At 41.9% G+C, this 17,603-nt stretch overlaps 1 protein-coding gene across 1 annotated transcript; it reads right to left on the bottom strand.

The window, feature by feature from the left end:
• Positions 1-9,868: 9,868 nt before the first annotated feature.
• Positions 9,869-12,964, bottom strand: LOC143892190 (beta-amylase 1, chloroplastic-like). Its single transcript, XM_077396645.1, has 4 exons — positions 12,274-12,964; positions 11,964-12,174; positions 11,770-11,880; positions 9,869-10,926 (listed from the first exon to the last, which is right to left on the bottom strand). The coding sequence occupies exons 1-4, from the start codon at positions 12,894-12,896 to the stop codon at positions 10,168-10,170; spliced, it is 1,704 nt and encodes a 567-aa protein (XP_077252760.1). The 5' UTR covers positions 12,897-12,964; the 3' UTR covers positions 9,869-10,167.
• Between the last annotated feature and the right edge of the window lie 4,639 nt (positions 12,965-17,603).

Raw genomic sequence — 17,603 nt, 5'->3', positions numbered from 1 at the left:
CTTTCTTCTCCTTAATGACACCTTGAATTTGTATCTGCCACCTCATAATATGCTGTAAATACATAGTTTTTATATGGTGTAAGCCCGTATAGTCCAGTGTTTTTCAAAAAGTAATGTACGGCTTACACGGTTACACCATAGGATGATCCAAACCGTCCATTTGATGGGCCACAACGTACGTAGGTCATGCCCCTCCGGTCATTTCCATGGGATGATCCCTCTATAGAGGTTTCCATAATATGCAGTTCCACTATTGATCGGAGGGCTAGGATCTTCCTATGGAAATGATTTCTTGGGCACGACTTACTTACATTGTAACCCATCAAATGGACGGTTTGGGTCATCCTATGGTGTGAGCCTTCCTGTACTTTATGAAAAATACTGGACTATTACACACTATAAAATCTCAATACATTTAAATTGGCCGACTTTCTAATAGATACTGGCATTTTTCTTTCCTTCTGTTGTGGGTCTTTTCTATTTTTCTCTATCTTGTAATTTATTTTATTTCTATGGTTTGGATGACTGGGAAGCCAAGAAAGAAGAGCTTTTAATTTATTTATTTTATTTGTGTGTTAATCAGAGGCTTCTATTCTTGTTTTGATGTCTGAATCTGCAAGCAATCTTTTGTTTTGTGCTACGACTCGCTCTTCTCCCCAAACAAATGCAATAAAAAAACAATAAGAACAAAAAAAAATGATGAAGTAGTTATGGAAATAATAAATTGGGTTAATTTAATGGTAAGTTTCTATTTTCGATTCTGGAATGGCTCTTTTTTCATTCGTGAGAAATTAACAATCAGTCGCAACCAACACCAGAAACTCAGAAATTGACCCGAGATAAACCCAAATGACCAAAATACCCTTACAATAATAGAAAGTAGCGTGGTTGAATGAAGAAGCCACAGTATTTGTTTTTCGGGATTTGCTGGTGTCCATCGCAGATGGTCTGTTGCATCTGAGTGCAGCCACCTCATGAATGAAGACAGAATCTATTGAAAAGTGAGCCTATGTGGCTGCTCTCATATGCAATAGACCATCTGCGAAATGCCTTCTGCGATGGACGCTAGCACATTCCTTGTTTTTCTAGTATAGCTCCTTTTATAATTTGGATTTTTCAGTATTCTGATTAGGTGTTACAACACCCAAGTAAATATTATGAATTCATAAATAAGAAAGGGGTGTATGGAAAGAAAATGAGGGTGAAGAAACATTACATGAGTGGAGCTGACATGAACACACCTCCTCTTTGACTCTCTCGATTTTATTTCGTTGCGCGGTTTTGACACGGAGAGTCGGAGAATAAGTAGGGGGTGTCATTACGGAGAGAGAGAGAGAGAATGAACCAATCCCAAGATTTTCAAACAAAATTCAACTTTTTTTGTAGAAATTTATTTGAAAGTTAGAGGGCTAAGAATGCCACCTCAACAAACATGCAATAATTATAGGAGATATTGTGGGAGTTCAATGCAATATTGGCTACCAAATGAGGAATTGCATTCTAACACCAAGCAAAATGCAGATGGCTGCCAGGATTTTGTGCAACCAAAAGCAGCCAATTCTTTTTATTTTTAATCTTTGATATGTTAATAAATTAAGTGGGATTTGCTAGGCCATTTTGGCAAAAGCCATTCCGCGTCTGGCTTTTGCAGGAGGGAACACCCATGTCAGATGAATTAAATGAATAAAACAATATCTACTTAAATGTGATCCTGTGTTGCTGTTCTTTTAGTCAAAGTTCAGCCGCAAAATGGCTTTATGCGAAATTGCCTAGCAAGTCCCAAATTGGAAAAAGAGATGTCGTTGTCAGGAAAATAAAATAGAAAATCGGTGTGGAAATAAATGCTAGCGTGTGTGGACTAGATCCATAGGGAGAAAGAACAAAAAACAGTATTTGTGAGTAAAAATGGGAGATAGTCCTCGAGTGTTCTAAAGTCATAAAAGTTAAAGTCCATCACAATCCAATCGATAGGGGAAGGAGGAACTCTTGATAAAGGTCACCCTCGACATTTTGCCTACTATTATTATCATTCATTGCACCGAGTACAGGTAGTACTAGGGGTGCAACTCGGGCGAGTTCAGCCCAAATTCGACGAGTCCAACTTGAAAAAAGGTCATGTCGGGTCGGGTTCAGGTTAAGGGTTTGGCAACCCAACTCGAGTGAAACCCGACATTTTTTATGATTTTTTTAGCTTAAAAACTAGGGTTGGGTCAGGTTGAAAAAATGGGTTCCTCAAGTCGGGTCGGGTTGGCGTCAACGTGACCCAATCCGACCCGAGTTGCTCCCCGAAGTACGACTTCAATTGAGATGTGAATCCTAAACTCTAGGGGGCCGTTTGGATACGCAGATTTAGAATCCATGTTTTAGTTTGAAAACAATGTAAAAGAGGGCTCATGATGACGTTGCCGTATGCTATCCTGACAGTGCTTCGTAGATTTTATGTAAGAAATCCAAGTTTTATAAATCTATCCCCATCCTGAGATTTTTAAAACCTGGAAACATGGGATGATCTGCCGCTCTCTTGCTTTCAGGAAGAGGGGTGAGAAATCAGAAAATGACGGCTGGTCAGTGTCTTCTCTCATCTCCTATTGAATTTTCAGGAAATCCAAGATTCTAAAATCCGCGTATCCAAACAGCCCTAGAGGACTGCTGTTTACGTATCTATTCAAATGATAGTTTGAAAATATCCAACCTTTGAAATTGGCTAATGATATTAGCACTACCATGTTTTTTGATAATTGCACTTAACAAAGGTTATTACTGTTGCCAAAAAGCTCTTACAAGCCCATTAAAAAAATTAATTAACAGCCATCAAAGGTTGATACAGTAGCCAAAAAGCGCTTAGAAGCCCATTAAAAATTAATAAACAGCTGTAAAAGGTTGTTACAGTAGCCAAAAAGCTCCAATTAAAAAACAAATTAGAAGATGGGTTTGTGTAATTATCAAAAAATGGGAAGTGTCACTGTCGATAATCAACTTTTGACTTAAAATATCAATTCTCACAAACCCAAATGAATATGCCTTCGTGAGCTATGGCGTTATCGGATTATACTTTAATTAAATGTTTTTTCTTGAATAATACTGATAATTCCTAAAGTTTAGGATATAAATAGAAAAATGTCATCAGCACTACAGTGTTTTGATGAGGGCACTCCTCACTTTATTAAAACTATGGTATGGCCCGCACCATAAGATGATCCAAACCTTCCATTAGATGGGGCACATCCTAAATAGATTGTGCCTCAAAAATTATTTCCATAGATTGATCCTAACCCTCCGATCTAAACGTTAGAGGGTTATGCAAAAAGTACAGTATGGCTCGTAGGGCTGGCAATTTCACCCGAAAAAGAGGGGATCCGCCCCGCCCCATTTGGGGCGGGGATTCCCCGATTTGATAGGGGAAGGGGAAGGGAAATTTAAAAATTCCCCAGTGCAGGGAGGGGAAGGGGAAGGGGATGTAGTTGTCCCCTCCCCTCCCCGCTCGCCCCGTTAATCAATGCCATTTTTTTGTATATTTTGAAGTTTTTTTTTATAGGAAAACTACTAGAAACTCTGTGGATCGGCTACAAGATTCCCCCAAACATAAACTTAGCTTGTCTTTTCCTTTTAATTAGCTTCTAAGAGCATTTTGGGAACTATAATAACCTTTTGACAGATGTTGAAATAATAAAGACAAGCTAAGTGTATGCCATTATCAAAAAATCGTAGTGCCAACATCGGTGGCGAAAATAAAATAATAAAATAATAAATTGCATTTTTATTTTGGTTAGGGACTTAGGGTTTCCTTAATTCCTTCCCACGAAAGAAACATTGCTCAGGTTAGGGATACAGTTCACTTTTTGCATTTTGGTGATTCCCAAGCCTCTGAACATTGCTCAGGCATCTATTTGGGTTTATAACGATTGTTGGTGCGACTGCTGCGAGGGCACTCAAGAGTCAAGTCAGTACTTCAAGGGATTTTGCTATCTTCTGAAGAGTAAGAAATATATCTCCTTCGTCTACAAGTATGTTAGTTTATAACATTTTTATATATTGAAATTGCATCAAGTTGATTAGGGACACCCATCATTAGTGTATCAATGACTAAAGAGGGGGTGATGTTGGAGTGGGGCGGGGCGGGGCGGGGATTTTGTCCCCGAAGGATGCGGGGAGGGGAAGGGGATTAGATATTCCCCGCGGGGAGGGGAGGGGGGAAATTCCCCGCAAAGGGGAAGGGGTAGGGGACCCCAACATCCGGCCCCGACCCGCCCCGTTGCCGGCCCTAATGGCCCGCACCATAGGATGATCCAAACTGTCCATTAGATGAGACACAAACTAAACAGGTGGTGCCCCAGAAATCATTTCCATAAGTTGATCCTAGCCCTCTAATCCAAAGAGGGATTGCACACTAGAGGGTTGATCTAAACCCTCTATAGATCGGAGGGTTAGGATCAACCGATGGAAATCAATTTTGGGCACAACCTAGGTTGTGTCCCATCTTATGGACTGTTTGGATCATCATGTGGGCCATACGGTACTTTTTGAAAAATAATGGACAATAAGGCCTTTAATATCGCATAAAAACTCTTTCTTTTAAGATTAATTTCGGCCCTTAAAAAAAAGGTAAATGATACCCCCTCCCCCCACGCACCCCCAAACGGATAAAATCCCTCCACACTGTTTCTGTGAGAACGGTTCACTGCTTAAGGATAAATTTATGTGCGACAGCTTTTGGCGTTTTAAGAAAATACTTGTAGGAGAAGTAATGCGTTTTAAATAAATAAATAAAACGAGCGATATGGTCGTGCCGACTCGTGCGTTGTTGTGGCGGCAAACGTGCCTGGATTAGTGCAATTCCAATTGTCAATGGTAGGGGTTCATTTATCAATTGGCATGGGGTTTTTTCTCCGGCTATTCGGCTTTCACTGAACACCACTTGCCTTATCCCTCTTTTTGTCTTTTACTAGGTTCTGTTTCTTTTGACGTTAAAGTGTAAAACAAAATTTACACCAATTTTTAAGTAGAAAATATGGTGTAAATTTCACCCGGGAAAGCGGATCCGCCCCGCCCCGCCCCGCCCCGCTTGGAGAGGAGATTCCCCGATTTGAGCGGGGAAGGAGAAGGGGAAGGGGATTTTAAAAATTCCCCGGTGCCGGGAAGGGGAGGAGAAGGGGATGGAGTTGGCCCGGCCCGGCCCCGCTCCGCCCTCATTAATGCCACTTTTTTCTTGTATTTTTTTAAGAGAGCTGATATTTACGCCCCTCTTAATTCCGCGGACACCCGCTTTCACACTCTCAAACTGGCTAAAATTGATTGTAAGTTACAATGAAAGAATTGTTCCAAACATGACCAAATGCCCTTTCAACTGAACCCCCTCCTATCTCTCTCGCGCTTCCAAATCCCGCAACCCTCAGCTTCTCCTCTGCATCACGTCTCTCGCTGCAAAGCTTCAAGGTCTCTCTCTACAAAGAAATAAAATTTCAGAATCTCTCAGTCCCCTAGGTGATGTCTCCTGGAATCCTTCAAAGCACTTTCGATTATCCTCTCTCACACTCTCCTCTCTATCAATCAACCCAAAGCTCCCTCTACCTTGATCAACGACTTCACAAAATTCTGTCACCCAAGGGTCCTCCCCATGGCCATCAACGCCATAAAATCCCTCCAAAACCACATAATTCGTGCACACAGGCGTGATCACATTACTGGGAACTCATCAAATGTTGCATCCAAATAGAGCAATTGAACAAGGGAAACTCATCCATCAACACCTTTTCTCACATGGGTTCAAACCAAAATCCTTTATAATCAACAATCTCATGAACATGTACATGAGGTTAGGTCTAAAAGAGGAAGCACACCAACTGTTTGAAAAAATGTCTGAATCGTAATGCCATTTCTCGGACCACAATGATTTCAACTTATACTAATCCTACTGTGGAGAAGGATGGATTGAGGACCATTCAATAGATCCGTTGCAGTATAATTGTGAGATGGGGAGATTTAATCGTTTAGAGTTTGATCACAGGAACATTTGCTAAGAACAGTAATGATGTTGGGGCTCTTGATCTCTTTAAGCATATGAGGGGTGGTTTTTGAGCAAATAAGGTACACTAAGGAGTGTTTTAAGAGCTTGTACAGGTGTAGTGCTTTTGGAATTTGGCAGACAATTACATGCTCAAGTGATGGAATTTGGGAGAGAATTTGTGCTTGACAATGCACTTTTGGATAGATATTGCAAATGTGAGGTTGTGGAGGAGGCGAATTTGGCATTCGAGCAGATTCCGGAGAGAGGAGCAGCGGTTTACAGATTTAGTCATTCAGATGGTGCTAGAGAGAGAGCAACAAGGGTTTCATTGAAAGGGTATTCTTGTCATTTTAAAAGTACCCTTTTTGTTGTAAGTTACAACCGATTAATGTCGGTCAGGGGGTTTAAATGCGGGTGTCCGCAGAATGAAAAGAGGCGTAAATATCAGCTCCCTTTTTTAAGTGTTTTTTTTTTTTTTTTTGGGAAAACTAGTAGAAACCCCTTGGATCGAAACATATCTACAAGATTCCCCCAAAATTTTCTTAATTTCCGTTAGTACAGTTTTGTCCCTGAAATAGCTTTTTATGTTTTCTTTTACTCATAATCCATTGGGCATTATCCCTCTTTATATTAGTATATTAACCTTAGAAATCCCTAAAATCTCTCCATCGAACCATCACTGTAAGGCAACATTAAATCCTTTGAAAATCTCCCTCCCCCAAATAAAGGCAACATCTCTCTGATGAGTGATGAGATTTTATATGGTGTGCGATCGTATAGTCCATTATTTTTCAAAAAGTAATGTATGGGCTACGCCATAGGATGATCCAAACCGTCCATTTGATAGGCTACAATTTAAAAGTACTTTACAGGCCACACCATAGATCATCCAAACCGTCCATTTGATGTGCCACAACGTAAATAGATTGCAGCCCAAAAATCATTTCCATAGGATGATTGCAACCCTCCGATCTATGGAAGGTACCATTATATGCAATTCCTCTATCGATCAGAGGGTTGAGATTATCCTATGGAAATGATTTTTTGGGCCACAACCTATTTATGTTGTGGCCCATCAAATGGACAGTTTGGATCATCCTACAATGTGCCCATCAAGTGGAAGGTTTGGATCATCCTATGCCTATGGTAGTATGGTGTGCCAATCAAATGGACGGTTTGGATCTTCCTATGGTGTGGCATGTACAATACTTTTTGGCAAGTGGGATTGGGAATTAGGGATCTGCTATGGACTATCGATCAATTAAATGAATCTAAGAGCAACCGCCTTTGTCCCCAGGTTAATAAAATGAATAAGACAAAATCTTATCCTGTGTGGGTTGTGTGGCTACTCTCACATGCAACAGCCAAGCCGCAACATGCATGAAGTGATTGTCCTTAGCAATCTTTAGTTTTAAACCTAACATTTAACAAAGTAAAGTGACTGTCCACGAAGGATGCGGGGCGGGGAAGGGGATGGGGATTAGATATTCCCTGTGGGGAGGGGAGGGGGATTCCCCACCATCCCCGCAGTGGGGAGGGGAAGGAGAGGGGGGGAATTCCCCTCAGAGGGGTAGGAGACCCCAACATCCGGCCCCGACCCGCCCCGTTGCCAGCCCTACTCGCGTACGTGAGTGGTAGCCTTTGTCACTCTCTTCTGGAGCAGAGTGTGGGTTTCCCTTTTATAGATCGAGGTCGTGTGACTACTAGGGCAAAGGTGGTGTGTTGCTGGGGCAAACGTTGGCATTTGGTGCCCGTACCGGCACTGCATGTTGACGGTACGATTAGCACTGACAAAGACATGATTGGCATTTGCATTGCACTTTTAACAAGAAAACCCGAGATTTGTAAACCTAACCCTACCCAAGATAGTTTCTCAGGTTGGGTCGGGTCGGGTATTCATTTTTAGCGTAGGATAGGGACCAATTTTAAAGATTGAAAGAAAAAAAACCAATCTTCACACCAAAAATCTCTAAATTTGTGTCATCAAGGGTATAAATTTAAGAAGAACGCTATATTTTTACATAAGAGACATGATCACCTCAATGAAAACAATTGTATCTATATATTGGAAAGTAATTTTCTATGTTATTAAAGATATATTTAAGAAAGTCACAGTACACCCATATGAGTCGGGCCGGGTTTTGGGTTTTTTTTCTTTAAACCCGGCCCTACTCATGATTGGTTCGGGTTTTCCAATTTAAAACCCGATCCTACGCAAGACCCATGATTTATAAACCCGACCCGTGTTATTTTCGGGTCGGGTTTTACCCAACCCAAATTGCAACTCCAATTGCATTGTCCCAAGAGTTATGGGACAACGGAAGATTGGGCGACGCAGCGGCAGCGTGTGGCTTCTGGGTGCCATGCTGGTTGAGATGCAGTGTTGCACGAGAGTTCCAATATTCGCCGAGGACCGTCTTGCTACAGTGCATGACTGCATTCGGCCGGGGTTTTCGTGGGCACAGGGCCACATGTCAACAAGAAGTTGGAGCCCGATTTTGACCCCAAACACCTACTTCATAATGGTTGTTTTCACGGGGATAGCAATCCAAGGTTTAGTTTGTATATTGATATGCTTGCAATTCTCTAATAGGCATGCAACTCAAGTCGGGTTCAACCTGAAAAAAAAGTCGGGTCAAGATCGGGTTGAGTTTTCACAACCCAGGTTGGGTTTGGGTTGAGAGCTTGGGCAACCCGACTTGAGTGAAACACGACATTTATTATTATTTTTTATTTTAGTGAGCTTAAAAGCTCGGGTCGGGTTCAGCTGAACCCGTTCAGGATGGAAAAAAGGGTTCCTCGAGTCGGGTTCAGGTTAAGTAAATGGTTCCTCATGTCGGGCTCGGGTTGGCCTCAATCCGACCCGAGTTACACCCCTATTCTCTGTTCACATTAGGAAGAAAGGTAATAGATACTGTCACATAACTCCACCTCTTCCTACTCCGTGGGGCGGTTTCTCAAGTAGTGGCATCATGTGTCGTGTGGCAACGGGGAGCAACGATTGGCTACAACCACGCTTATGTTACAACTCATCCACTCGATGATCGCATGTCTACTTAATGACACTCTGCTTATTTCTGCTTTGATGCATTCTTCTGGAGCTTATACAAACAACCCATAGTAGCTCGCTCTAGTATAGAATCTGAATACAAGAGTCTGGCCAACCAACTAAGTCGCAGTAGTCTTCCCCTTTTTTGAAACAAAATTAATCCCCCACAATCTGAATACAAGAGTCTGGCCAACCAACTAACTCGCAGTAGTCTTCCCCTTTTTTGAAACAAAATTAATCCCCCACGCGTGGTTCCTACTAAGCTCCCATTAATTCACAAGTGCCCTCAACGTACCATTGAGTCCTTATAAAAGATTCATACTTCTCTCCACTCAAGCCTAAGAAATTGAGTGCTTCATTGAAAAGATTCAGGCGTATGAACTCTCTTTTTCCCCATTGTAGATACGTTTTCAGCAGCATCTCCAAGGGGCAAACCCTTTGCCCGCAAAGTAGGTCGAGCAAGGCTAGTGATGCTAGAAAACAAAACCGATGAGCGTAGAAGACCTAGAACCGGACAATATTTACACAGTGGGGTTGGGGCACAATGAAGAATAAGATTCAACCCTAAGAGCATTTTGTCTTGCACAAAGAAGAAAGAACTCTATGCGACAAATGAGATTCAACCCTAACAAAATTCTACTAGATGTCAACTATAATAACGTGTAATAAGAAGACTCCTATCTTGTAGACCAACAATTTGTTTGTTGACCTATTTGTGGCACGCTTAACAAGTTTTTGTTGCAAGACCTTCCAGCAAGAACACAAGATGGAGATTACAAAAAGACCAGCTAAAACAATTTGTGGGGCTTAAAATGTAAGAGAAAAACTCTAATATAGCAAACAATTCATGATACCTAAATACTGGCTGAAGGAATACATCGGTGAATTATATGAAGGAAGTCAGGAAAGGACTCTTTCACGTATTCATGCAAACATGTAATGGTAAAATTCTACTTCCACGGCACCAAAACCATAGAAATAGCAAAAAGTAAGAAAATACATGAAATCAGCCCAAGAACCAAAAACCCAGTTCAAAAAACATCTGGGTCAGGTCAAGGCTTCTATTATTTACTAGTAGAACACATACAATAGCTACCATCCTCCGCCTCCTTTTTCATCCGTGTATGAGAGCCACCGCAGCTTCTTGCACCAACGGCCGAGTTGCGTGCACAAACGACTCACCCACCCGATCCACCTCCTTCCCTTCACCCATCTTCTTCACAAAACCCACAAACCTCCTCCAATTATCTGCCTGAAACAAATCCGGACCCATCCTCAAATACGTAAACGCGCACATCTCCATCGCCGCCCCCCTCATGATCTGCTCGTGGGCCCCCTCGTCATACCTCGGCAGCGCATTTTCTCCAGCGAGCGCAACTCCGGCCTCGCGCGTAGCCAGTGCTACCTGCCGGACGAGCTTCTCCGGTGAGCACTGAGCATCCTTCGGCTGTTCGTAGTCGCGCATCTCTATACACGTGAAGTTGAAAATTGCGCCGTGGCGTGCTAACATACGCGCGATGGGTAGGTAACCGTCTCGAAACCGGGTGTTGTAGTACCCAGCGGTGAGCTCCGGGGCGTGGGACCGGGTGCCGTAGTGCCAATGGATACCCGCCACCTTGACCGAGATCTTGACTAGGGATTCCCGGAAGATTGACTCGGCCGAGTTGAGGATTCGTTCGCCATGGTCTAATAGTAACTGAGAGTACCATGTGAGGAAGAACTCGCCGTAGGGAGTGTCCCAACCGCCTTCCCGGCGGAAGAACGGGGTGTCCTCCGGCCAGTTGTTGTAGTGGCCGGCGTCTGTGGGCCCACCGTTTCCCCATTCCGGTTTTCCGGCTGACTCGGCTGCGGCTTTCAAGCTACTCCGCATGTACTGTTTTCATAGTCATAGACCCCACAAATAAGCAAATGGTAACAAATAACAAGTGAGATTTTAAATGGTGAAACCTCTAGTCCAGCATTTTTCAAAAACTACTGTACTACTCACACCATCGGATGATCCAAACCGTCTATTTTATGGGCCAGTTGTTCCCGGAAAAAACATTTAGGTTAGGTAGGATGATCCTAGTCCTCCGAACTATCATATGGAAGGTAGGAATCATCATTAAGGAAATTTTTTTTGGGGGCACAATCTATTAATGTTGTGGCCCATAAAATGATCGGCTTGGATCATCATATGAAAATTGTATTTTGTGCACAACCTATATATGGTTGTGGCCCCATAAAAATGGGCGGTTTGGATCATCATATGGAAATTGTATTTTGGAGCACAACCAGTGGCCTCATAAAATGGACGGTTTGGATCATCCTATGAGAATGATTTCGGAGGCACAACCTATTTACATTGTGGCCCATTAAATGGTTAGTTTGGATCATCCTATGGAAATGGTTTTGGGGGCACAGCCAATTTACGTTGTGGTCCATAAAATGGACGGTTGGGATCATCCTATGAAAAGGAATTTTTGGCCACAACCTACTTATGTAGTGGCCCATAAAATGAACGGTTCGGATCATCCTGTGGAAATGGTTTTCTGGGGCCCATTAGATGGACGGTTTTGATCTTTTTGAAAAATATTGGACAATACGAGCATACACTGTATCAAAAGTCAAAACCAGTGACAAGTAACGCCCATAGGAAGAAGTTGAAAACAAAGGGTGTCAATATCAAAACATAGGGTGTGAGAAAATATACAGAGAACACGGTGTATGTAAGTACCTTGTCGTAGAATTGGAAAGCACCGATTCCGGGGAACTTCCATGTGCCATTGAGCTCAGGGTAAGAAGGATATCTGAGCTCACCTGCTGGACCCATTCCTACTTGAATTTCCTGAAAGGATGATTCCGTGTATAAGAAAGCTAGACTCTGAAAGTTTATGCATACGACCTAAAAAGTCAACTTCATTTACTTACCACGATTGTTTCGCCGAGAAGGTGTTTGAAATTATCCCTGAAAGCGCGCATGAAGTCTGAGTAGCATTGGACCGGGGTTCGACCCTTGAGCACAGCGAGGGTGTCGCAACCAAGTGAGAGGTACTCGTAATTTCTCCTTCCCCATTGGTCTGTGTACGCTAGATCTGGGTCTCTGTCTATCTCTTCCACCACCCATTTCGGCAGAGGAATCCTGCAACCATCCAAAGCGCATGTTAGATAAAACTAGAGACAAGGATTTTTTTTAATTAGAAAAGCATAGGTTAAAAGGGGTACAGGCTATCGTACGCACGTGCAAGAATCACCAACATTTCCGCCACACTGGTGGAACGACATAACCACCTGCACCTTAAGGCCGTGCTTTCTACACATGTCCAACAGCTCCACATACCCACCCCACTTGTATTCCCCTGGAGATTCTCTCTCCACTAAACCCCACCACACATCCATCATCACCCCTTCCACCCCGGCGCTTTTTAGCGCCTGCAAGCTAGCGTTCACCGCCTTCCTCCTATTCACCCCATGCCCCATCGTCACACTATCCAACGGCATCATCACATAAACCGGCACCCCATTTCCCTTAACCTGCGCACCCCCTTCTTTATATTCCTTCACCGAAACCTCCTCCTCTTTCTCCTCAACTGCCACGTCAGCCACGAAGGCTTGACAGGCTACCGAGAGATCCGGCCTCGTCGCTCCGAGCACCGGCGACGGAATCCGGCAGGGGCTCACCGGCGGCGAGATTCCATCCAGATCCGGTCCCTGTTTCCGAATCCGGCACCGGAGATTCGACTCCGGCGATTTCCAGACGGCAGCGGCACTCACGACGCTGGGCGGATCGCCGGAATTTGCTTTAGATTCCGGGATCGGAGTTCCGTACAGGGATCCGATCTGATGAGATAAGCTAAAAGCCATGGGATTGAGAAAAATGAAACAAAAATTGTTTGAGTTTTTGTGTTTGATTCGAATTTGAGATATGAAGGGAGGAAAGGGGCGGTTTATTTATAGGATCAAAATTTTTAAACAATCTTAAGCTTTTGACACGTGTCGGGAGAAGAATGACTGAAATTATGGAAGGACGGTTGCATGGTCTGATCGTGAGTCTAGCAGTTTCCGTGTGTCTTCGGGGTTAAGTCTTAAGACGTCACTTGCTTTTGTCTTTACTAGATTTCTTTGTGTTATCACTTTCCGGGAAATCTCTTTCCGTGTCCACGAGTTGAGGTCAGGAAATATTTTTTATTGCATTTATTGTAACAGGTGGCGCCCATCCAAGTGCACGTGAAATTGGGCCCTTGGATTACCATAGCTGGCACTCTGAGTAATCCGTGCTGTACAGGTGTATGCCTATTTGGATGATCTGTTAGTCTCCCTAGTAGATAGAATAGTGGTCAGCAGAATGATCTTCACGGTTGATATAGGATTCTCCAAAAGCTTGTTCTAAATTATTGGGAAAGATTTTTAGGATAACATTAGTGGGAGGGGAATTATTCAAAGCAGGGTCAACCGAGAGTGGAGATAGAATTGGTATTAGATTTCTTACAATAGATCCACAAGGGATATTGATTATTCAAGAACTGAACTCCATTTGCTTTCTTAAGAGAGAAGATATCGATTAACTACCAATTCGCATATTCATATGTTATTTTTATAAAGTAAATCGACTTCGATTCTTGAATAATTCTCGTGGCATAAAAGTTTATAAAAGGATAGTGAGGACTGATAGATGCAAGGGCCGGAGAAGGGCCCTTGCACAAAGAGAGCCCTTGCATCTATCATTCCTCAAGAATAGTATACAACCTGCACCGATTAAAGGGTTTTAGGATCATTTTATAGAGAAGCTTTTTTGGGACATGGCGTATCTAAGGCGAATTAGTTAATCCAAAAAGGGAAACCTCATTTTCTTTCGGCTAATGCATTTCCGCACCAAAGTTCTCATGAGGCCTAACTTTATCATCAACATGCACACATGTTCGCCATTACTTACAAAGCTAAGGCCCTGGTCGTCATGGCATTTTGAGAATTGATTTTGAGTCCAAAACTGATTATTATACTCAAAATTGCATTTAATTTGACTCCAATAATCTGGTTTGGTCTCAAAATCCAAAGCAAACAGAGCCAAAATCACACAGGCCATGGTCGTTCTTCTGGATTTTAAGAACATATTTTAGTCCAAACAGTATCTGATTTAAACAAATAGAGCCCAAAAGTTCGCGTCAACTGAGTGATCTCAAGTTCCAAAATCTTGTGTTTGAGGGCATGCAAGCACAATGGATAACGTTTCCACCGCTTACAGGAACCATTGTTTATTTGTTTTGGAGTGTAGAGGGATTCTTCCATGTGAGAAAAGTATGGGAATGTTGTGTTATTGTTATTAGCTCTAAGTCCGCCACAACGAACTGTCGTAACCGAAAGGATAGAGAAAAAATATCAACTTTTTCTTTCTCTTCAAACCGTAATAGGAAGAAAATATTATGTATTCTGAGAATTTATATGATAGAGTGCAGTGTATGCATGGGCAGCCCAAAACTTCAATGGGGCTCACATTGATTGGGTCATCTAAACCATTCATTTATTGGGCCCTGATGTCGTAGATAGTAGATAGTGTACTGAGAAAATCTTCTCTATTTATAGGATGATCCTAACCCTCCAATCTGAGAAGGTTTCTATACGGTGCCGTGCATTTTAAACCTCCACAAATCATCTTATGAAGATGATTTTCTAGGTACACCCTGTCTAAGTCAGGGCGCAACAACTGAAAGGTTTGGATCACCTAAACAATGTGCGCCCCACTGTATTTTTGGGCTGCACGGGCATGCACAACCGTCCACCATATATTTTCTCATAATTTATTAGAACATAGAGAATTCCCTACTGTATACTTGGGTGTTTCCCACTATCCCACCACGATTGGATGATTCTAAGAATCTAAGCCATTGATCAACACCTTAACAATATGAATCTCGGTGGGGTTTGTAAGGATTTAAAAAATGATGACTTTTGATGAATTACTTAGGCCCTTTTTCGTTTTGGATTTTGAGAATTGATTTAATTTGAGTTCAAAGCCGATCATTCAACACAAAATTAAATGCAATTTTAAGTCCAATAATCATTTTTTGACTAAAAATGAAAAACAGCCAAGGCTTAAGATTTTCCAATCACGGTTGGGTCGGTGGCAATCGGATAAACAAATGGTAGCCTGCAGATTAATAGAATCAATTGTTAATTTTATATAAATCGAAATTAATGTGGAACTTACCTCCGGCCATGGCGATTTAATTAACATATATAATTTTATGTTAATTTTATATATTTTCAAGATCGAAACGCAAAGCAATAAAAATCCTTAAAATTTTGATAATTCAACTAAATCCAATGGTTCATCGTGCCTTTACACCATCCATAGGCATTGCCGAACACTCTGATTGGGCAATAGATGTACCCAATCGATCATAAATTACAATCAAGATCTTAAGTCCTCAAAGTCAAGTGCTTGGTGTATCTTGATCCCCCACTCAAAGCACCAAAGAGTGAATGATCATGAATGACCAGGAGTCACGGAGCGAGAGTCTCAAATTATCTGGTGACCCGCATTAACTCGAAATAATCTGCCCGTCAATCATTCTAACTCACCGATGGCATTCCACTGACTGTTTTGAAGGTCTAAGATCAATCGTAGAGGCTTGAGATCAAATGTTTCAATAACGAAGGCTCAAGATTCACTGGAAATAGAAATAAATTACGCGCATGACCAGGTATGACTTCCTATTTACATCAAATAAAAACAATCCAACGGTACAGGGCGACCGTGATCGAAAGAGATTCGAGAATTGCATCCCATCCCTTCTTTTTTTATGGGCATTGCATCCCAACCCTGAGGTAGACATGTCTCATCTAGCCATAAACAAACAATCTAAGTTACCCACCTTTTCCTGTCAAAATTGAGTAAAAAATACACTAAATCCTGCCCCTCCTTGTAGTGTAAAAGAGTAGTCTCGATTCTTGAATACACCGGATGGGGTGGCCCAGGGAAGAAAAGGGGGATATATCTCTAATTTTGCCTCTGATCTGATAATTATAAGACGATCCTAAGCCATTGATTACCATTTTAATAAAAAGTGAATAAAAGGGCATCTTTTGATTTTACAAAAATGTGTTTGATGTTGAATCATCCAATCATGTTGGGCAAGTTGTACTTAGATTTATAGTGATTATGCTTTTTCCCCTATCTTTTTTTTTTAAACGATAACAATTTTATTTCAATAATGGGTGTACGTAACACTCGGGACAAGCCTTGTCCCGGTGAAATACATCATCAATTTATCGAAATTACATCAATCCATAGAAACCACCCCCTCCTCTCTTCGATCAGAAAAATGGACAATGACATCCGGGAGGCTGACGCCCTCCTTGGCCAAACAATCTGCCACAGAAGTTCCCCTTTTTATCTTGGCACCCCTTCCTTTCAAACTTCCTTCTGCGGGTGTCACAAAATATGAGGTGTCAACACCATAAAATCTTCCATGTACCTTATTCATGGACCCCATTGTGGATGGGTCATAGCCCTAAAATTCTATTATCTTCTTTATCAGAAAATCTTAACCTTCCAAATAAGAAGAATTTGCCAATTGAATGTAACAACACTTGTCAATTGCTTTTCAACTATCCATTCATGATCCTTAGAAGTCCTTCAATAAGAAAACTTTTGGGCTATAGCCCATCCCCAAATGTTTGATTCAGATTTTCATCCACATGCTTAAGAGGGTGATCAATGCATTTTCGTGTGTTTCTTGCAGCCAAGAGATGAGAGAAGAGTTGATATCATTATTTATGGTATAAATAAGAGAAGGGGGGAGATGTTAAAGTATTAATAAATTCCAAGCACCCTTAAAAAAGGATGACCTTTCTGCTTTGAAAACAGAGGTATAAATAAGAGAAGGGGGGACATTTTAAATGTTGTGGTGCAAGAAATCCAATATTTTTCAAAGAGTACTGCCGGTCCCTAACTCATTTGTTGGGCCACAATGTAAATAGGCTGCACCGCATAAATCATCCTCACTGGATGATCCTAACCCTCCCATTGTAGATCTGAGGGTTAGGATCATCCTATGGAGATGATTTAAGGAGTGCAGCCTATTTACATTGTGGACCAAGATGAACAATTTATGGATCATCCTATGAAGTGGGCCCACATTACCTTTTGACAAATATTGGACTTTAGTTACCGATCTCGATCGGTTATATCAAAAAGGGTCATTCCCTCCCATTGTTAGTACCTGCAACTTTATTCTGAGAGAGAGAGAGAGAGAGAGAGAGAGAGAGAGAGAGAGAGAGAGAGAGAGAGAGAGAGAGAGAGAGAGAGAGAGAGAGAGAGAGAGAGAGAGAGAGAGAGAGAGAGAGAGAGAGAGAGAGAGAGAGAAAGAGAGAGAGAGAGACTTCCACACTAAAGCATTGAGGAAAATATAAAACTCATATTAAACAGGCATATTTCTCTGAAAAAGAAAGAAGAAAAAAATTATTCCAAAGAGGAAAGAGTGAGATTAACTAAGTAAGAAACATCTCCTAGCAATCTAATATACTAATACTAACCTAATCTGCTAAGTAGTAGGCATTGGTGCAACTCCC

This window comes from Tasmannia lanceolata, unplaced genomic scaffold (assembly GCF_043159265.1).
Source record: "Tasmannia lanceolata isolate RefF3 unplaced genomic scaffold, GAP_Taslan_0.1 ptg000015l, whole genome shotgun sequence".
NCBI lineage: Eukaryota > Viridiplantae > Streptophyta > Magnoliopsida > Canellales > Winteraceae > Tasmannia > Tasmannia lanceolata.
This window is presented reverse-complemented; position numbering and strand designations above follow the sequence as displayed.